The 6,746-nt window shown below is 37.1% G+C and overlaps 1 protein-coding gene across 1 annotated transcript in view; it reads left to right on the top strand.

Annotated features, from left to right (window-relative positions):
- ADAMTS5 (ADAM metallopeptidase with thrombospondin type 1 motif 5) overlaps positions 1-6,746 on the top strand; it is a 43,254-nt gene that overhangs the window by 20,531 nt on the left and 15,977 nt on the right. Inside the window, exon 4 of the mRNA XM_007466502.1 lies at positions 3,575-3,742. Coding sequence (XP_007466564.1) covers positions 3,575-3,742 — 168 coding nt within the window. The remainder of the gene's footprint in view (positions 1-3,574; positions 3,743-6,746) is intronic.

Genomic DNA, 6,746 nt, shown 5'->3' with positions numbered 1-6,746 from the left:
CCGCTCTTCAATCTTTTGCACGTCTACTGATTACAAATGGTTCCAAATACAAATGCTAACGCTTCCTTGCAGCGAGTCTTTGGGACCTCTGCTTTAAACCCAGACCTTGAATTGTGGTCCTTAATCCATATCAGCCCTGTCCTCTCACTAGGATTTTTCACATCCTATTTTACTAAGGTAGCTTGGTTGAACTTCCTCAGATCTCTTCCTTTACCTTTTCCAAATTGCCTTGAATCCTCCTCTTTTCCTATACCTGGACTAGAGAAAGAACTATCTCCTCTGTCTTTCAAGGGAAAAAATCCCTTTCTCTGTGGCTTTCTGGAACCCATCGCCCTGACTCCTCCAAGACCCCACCCCTCAACTAACTCTGGTCTGCATTGCTCTAAAAACTCATCATAAAATACATTTTGATTAAAAAACAATACGTTATTTTAGGAGTTGTGAATATTTTCTCCAACATTGTTTATTCTCTGGGGCACACGTGTTTAAATCTCAGCTGCACTAATCCTGCCCAAGGCTGCTCGTGGGAGAAATCCTTAGTCTCTAATCTTTAAACATTTCTGTGGATGATTTAGGAACAGTCTCTCACTGGAAAAGTCACTCCTAGGCAATCAGTGACATCGTGATAAATTCTGATTAAGCTCTTCACAGCATTTCCTTAAAATGTGTTGTTGTCAGCTGTGACATTACATTTGAAATTTCCTAGATTCCAGAATTTTCTCTGTTAATAAGCTTTGAATATCATAGTGTGTGATCTCTAATGTAAGTGTCCCTTGAAAATAGCATATGCTTTTATATGTAACTTGTCATTTCAGGGTTCAAAGATATTGGCAGATTTCAGACTGACATTAGGTGTCCTAGCTTAATGATTGGGGGAATCACATTTGAAAACGCCATTTCTTTGGCCGCTCACAGCCTTTAGTATGCCTGTCACGTCTCTCCAGAAGAGCTTCCAGACATCACTCACATTGTTCTTCCATTTCAATTCCTCTTCAGCTCCTGAAGGGAAATCACATGGGTCTCTCTTGCTGTGCCCTGGTTCCAGCTTCTGTGGCACTGTCTGCCTGTTTCTTTGGGTGCCTAAACGTTCTTCACATTGCCCATGACTCTCTTTGTCCTTGGAAGAGCATACCTCTCCCAGCCAGCTGACAAGCTTTCTTCATGGAAAACAGAACATTCATCCTCCCTCCAAGGAGCCTGTCTCTCTCAACTGACCCTCAGGCAGTCCCTTTCTGACTGACTCTTGGAGATCTTACAAAATTCACATCTCGTCTCAGCTCTTGCTAAAGTGGAACTGAGATGTGTTCATGCCCAGAATGGCAATCTTTTCTGATGGCCGTCTAAGCATATCTTATATGTATCTTCAGCAACAAGTAAATTACATTGATAAATTAGCAATTTAGGGGCCAGAGAGCATGCCAAAAGATTCATTAAAAGAGACCAAAATATCTTAAAATAAATTGCTTTGCTTAGATGATTGATATATAACATTATAGGCTTCACCATTCTGTATGAAAGAAAAAATGGAGGTACTCTCCCAGGTCCCTCAAAGCGAATTTGGTGTTTACCACCTGGCTTGTATTTAAATCGGAAATCTAAAATTTAGCCTCCAAATGAAGGGAATATCTCTTGATGCAGTAATACAAAGGCATATAAAAAGTGCTATTTATTTAGATACATTTGGAGGAAAAGACTTATTACTCCATTAAATAAATATAAATATCTTATGAAATCGAGTGCAAAGATCACATTTTTTTAAGTAGAAAACCTGGATTCATATTATAGAGGTCCCCTTAGGCCACTTTCCTTTCTCTTCTATGCCAGGGGGGAAAAAACTCAAGTATGAAGCTTCCACAGTAATGCCACAGTGTTAGCTGATAAACATTCTACATTCTCAACGGTGTTTGATATACTAGGTAACTGCTAGCAGTTTTGAATAGGACATGAATGAAAGGTTCTATTCTTCTGTGAGTGTGGTGAAAAACTCAACATACCACCAAAAATTGGATGAGCTGCTTCCAGTCTTCTTTTGCATGTTACTTGGAAGATATTTTACAGACTATGATGCGCGTTTCTGCTCCTGACCAAATAGAAAGTGAGTGGTGGTGAGAGGGTTTCCCACAGAGAACTGACTAGCCTAGTAAATGCTACTGAAGTACATAACTGCATAAATAGCATCAAAATGTGGAGCCTTAGAAGGTCACCGAGCCCTGGCCACTTAACTTCAACCACAACATCAGCCAGCTGCTCAGTGGACAATTTTGTTATGAGGTGTTAGTGATTTAACAAGTTGGCCAACAGTAGTTAGAATTTGGCATAAAAAATTTCATCTCTGTTGGATTTTACTGTTGCTCACTGGACTTTTTCTTGGCAGAATGGACAAAGTTCCTGCCATTGGCATTCAGGAACCCAAGGAGAATGCAGTAATCACTTTTCTGTGGTATTTTCCACATTCTTTTTTTGGTGGTTTGTGTATGATTCTATAAAGCTTTGCAGAAAACACTACTAGGATGACTTGTCTACCTTTTTAGAGTCTCTCCAAACTGTTGTCCTGGATTTTTTTCAACAATATTTTAAATTTATTGGAGAATGCATTATACCTTTAGACTATGTGAAAATTAATCTTATGTAATCAAAAAAATTTAGTCAGATTATAAGAATGGGGTATGTACTCTGTGAAATAATACCTAGCTTGATAGAATGGGAACGGCAGTGTGGGATTGCACAGAGCGTGTTTGGTAGACTTAAGCACAAACACCACCTGAGTAGTTGTGGACAATCACTTACCGTCTCAGTATTTGCTTTCTCTCCAAGCGCTAACACTCTGTAATGGGCATCTTGGTGCTTTAGACATTTCTTAAGTGTAAGTGGGTATATCTTCATAATATACCATTTACTTGTGGGACTAGTATACCTTTACAACTCACTAAATAACTAAGAGAAATGGGAGTGAAGCAAGCTTACATATGCATGGAAACAGAAATTTACTTGAAATCTTTTTTTTTCTCCTCTAGTCATCTCTTTTATGGCTACCTATTTACTTGGCCAAGAAAATAGAAGTCACTGACATTCAAATACCATCTATTAAGTGTTTGTAACTTTCAGAACACTGAGTTAAATACAGATTTTTTTCAACAGTGGATGGCGGGGGTAGGCGGGGGGATGCTCTGTGATCTCCTGCGGCTTATAGTTCGTCAGAGAAGATGGAAAATTAGACAAGCATTCAAAATAATATGTAGTGAGGGCTATGACATAATCCCACACTTGCCTTGCAAATTCTAGATTCTAAATAAGGCCTGTTTCTACATATCCTTGAGCATGTGTGATCCAGATGGATTATAGGAACATCTACTCTAGTGTAATTTTTCAGTTTTCCTCTAAATATTGAGAAGTGAACACTCTGACTACATGCAGCTTTAATTTACCTGGGGGTCCAGTCTCTGTGTGAAAAGGCAGTTAAAATAAACTCATATACAATTGGGAGGAAAAAAGTCAAGTGCTAGTATAATTGCAACGGAAAAGTAGAAATACAAAAATCACTCATTATTTGCACTTCATTTGTTCTGTCCCTTAGGACATCTACTTGGCCTCTCCCATGACGATTCCAAATTCTGTGAAGAAAATTTCGGTTCCACAGAAGATAAGCGCTTAATGTCTTCCATCCTAACCAGCATTGATGCATCCAAGCCCTGGTCCAAATGCACCTCAGCCACCATCACAGAATTCCTGGATGATGGCCATGGTATGTATAGTTCCATAGGCTCAGAAACAGAATTTGGAACTATTGCAAGTTGTACTTCATTATGTCCTCGTGATGTTCACCTTACCCTCTAAGACAGTGGTTGCTTAGAAAGTGTCAGAAAAAGGAACAAGGGGACTGTCTGTTGGTGTGTAATGCCAATGTCCTTGGTGGCATTATAGCAATGGTATTTTTGCTTTTGAATTGCAAAGTTCAAAGAGAAGCAATGTGGGAGACCACACAGAATGCCTACCCAGTGCCCTGAAAGCCTGGCTTTTATTCCCTCTTTCATCACTAGCTTACTGTGAGAACATTGGCAGATAATCTTGCTTCCCTGCTATTAATATGACTCTCAGAATTATTTGTTACATCCTTATTATAGGGGTGTGGTTAAAATGTAGGTGACAGTTCTGTCAGATTCTCTTTATGGCGACATAAAACCAAGAATGGAAGCTCTTTAGATTTGCATTCACTAAAAAGTTCGGTTTCATCCTGACAGCCTGTTTTCCTGAAAGTGGAGTGAAAACTGCAGGACAGGAATAGAAAAATCAATCTGAATGGTGAGAAAACAGTTTAAGAATTTCAAAAGAAAATCCTTGGCTTTATCCCCTAAGTACAGTTCAAGAGCACAGCACATTTTATTAAGTTCTGCAAATCTAGGATTAGTGCTGTAAATTATATAAAAATACTAAGGAAGTCACAGTTTTAGAAATAATAAATTCTGACCCTTAAGTAATCTTTGAAACAAGCTGTTGCTCATTTCCTAGCATTCCTTGTTACCTTAAAATATTAGAAACACAGGAGAAGAGATGAGGTAGAGTTGGAAGAGATCTTCAGAGACCACAGAGTTCAAGTTTCTCATATTACAGAAATGGACATCTTCTCATTCCTTTTTTTTTTTTTCTCTCTTAAAACATGTCTCTTTCTAAAACTGGTGGTTGAAGTGAATGTGACAGAAATTCTTGATCATGATAATTGTTCACAAATTTATCTCATGATGTATGGTTCAAAGTCAGATAAACAGAATCTGCAATAGCTGTTTTTCCTTGTTCCACAAAGTTTATGGCTTGAAATTTTTGTAACTTCATAGTGAGTTGGCCATCTTGAGCTTTGGCTACATAATTACACAACAATTAATAAATTCAGTTCTTTTCAGACAAAAAGAAATTCCACTACACAGTTCTTTGCTATCTTGTAGCCAAAATGTTCATAAACTCATTTTTGCTATGTTAATTGTGAACTGGTAATGCTTTAGCAACTCTCAACTACTTACATTTACTATTCCTGAAAACAATCCACACCCATCTTGCTTTAAAATTTCCCTTAATACAAAATAAATGTTCTTTGTTAGTTGAAAGGATGGCCTAATATCTTGACGATTCAGAAACAATATCAAGAATCAATGTATTAGGTTTTTCCTAGACTAATATAAAGTGGTAATTTTCTGCTTACTTATAGCCCAGTTTAAAATGCTGATTAGATGCTGATAGAGTCCTGGAGTGAATGCTTACCTAATTACCTGCCTACCTACATTGATCAAGTCCATATCTAATAACGTTCCCCTTGGGTGGAATCTTAGTTTCCACTCTTAATATTACTTTTACTGTTTTTCTTCAAGTTTCCTAAAAATGGAATAACATTAATATTTCATTTCAAAATCACACATTACTCATTCCAAAAGTTTGAGCTAAACTTTGAATCACTAAATGAACAGATTTAGTTGCTAAGGCAGCAAATACTTATGGCTAAAAGGGAACCAACTTTTTTTTCCCTGTGTAAGTATTAGGTCAGCTAATTACAATGCTGTGCAGAATTTTGTTCCTATTGCCATATTTCTGGAATGATTCATTTATTTCATGTTTGTGGAATTCATGATTTTACTTTCCATGCAGTAAAGACGCTCCCAGTATTGTTTTCATTGTTTAAACATTATTTCTGTATTTAAAAGAATCTACACTCAGATTTTTTAAAATTTTACAACAAATTTTATACATCTTTCTGTGTCTACTCCAAAGGGTCTCATGGTAGATAACAGCCAAAACCATACTTTTGCTAGAAATAGGTCTTATTCATTTGCACTGAAGAAATCACATCTGAATTCCCCATTTATATGTTAAATAAATAAATAAATAAATTCAGTTACCAACATTTGTCAGACAGGAAATTCTCATAATATATTCATTCATTCATTCCTTTCATCATGCCTAGGCTCTCTCACTTTTGAATGTGTTGGTTAAGCAGTCTTGTGTTTTAACTGCCCCATCCCACCAAAAACTTCAATTTTATCAGTAGCCTATAGTGAGTAAAGTAATTTCAGAATGATGAGAATCTAAGAAAGGCACTGTAACTGTGACACAGTGGCAAAGTTCAATTATATTCATTTCAAAACAGACACAGAACTGAAGCTACAATACTCTCTGTAGCACTGTCATTTACGCTTGAATTTAAATAATTTAATAACGTTTAGATTGCAACCAAAAACTGACTTAAGTCAGTTAAAGCCAAAGTATGACAATAGGAACTAATCAACAGGATTTTCAGATGGTGGCAGTTCTGACATTTCAACTCCAGAGCTTAGGAGAGAACCAAGGGGACAGTCAAAGCCCAAGACGATGAAAAAACAAACAAAAAAGCAAACAAACATACATCTTTGTTAGAAGACTGAGCTGATATCATATCATCAAACCTTTTCAATTTACTCGTAGGGAGCTACTCACATTTGCAAGCAGAGCCCATTCATTCATATGTAGTAGAAATGGTTCTGCTATTTTTCTGTTCTAATTTTCTAGGCCACTAACTATTTAGAGCAAAAAAAAAATAAAATAGTCATTTGGGTGCATAGGGGATGCCAGACAGGTAAGCTGGGAGAAAGAAGTAAAATCATTTGAAAATAAGAGAGAAACCAGAAGAGCTGTAAAATGTAGCCCTGAAACAGTAAAAGCACAGTGGTCTGGCACCATGCTCCAGAAGGTCAGAAACCCTCTTACCCCATTATTGTATCCTGCTG

The sequence above is a fragment of the Lipotes vexillifer genome, unplaced genomic scaffold (genome assembly GCF_000442215.2).
Source record: "Lipotes vexillifer unplaced genomic scaffold, Lipotes_vexillifer_v1.1 scaffold340, whole genome shotgun sequence".
NCBI lineage: Eukaryota > Metazoa > Chordata > Mammalia > Artiodactyla > Lipotidae > Lipotes > Lipotes vexillifer.
This window is presented reverse-complemented; position numbering and strand designations above follow the sequence as displayed.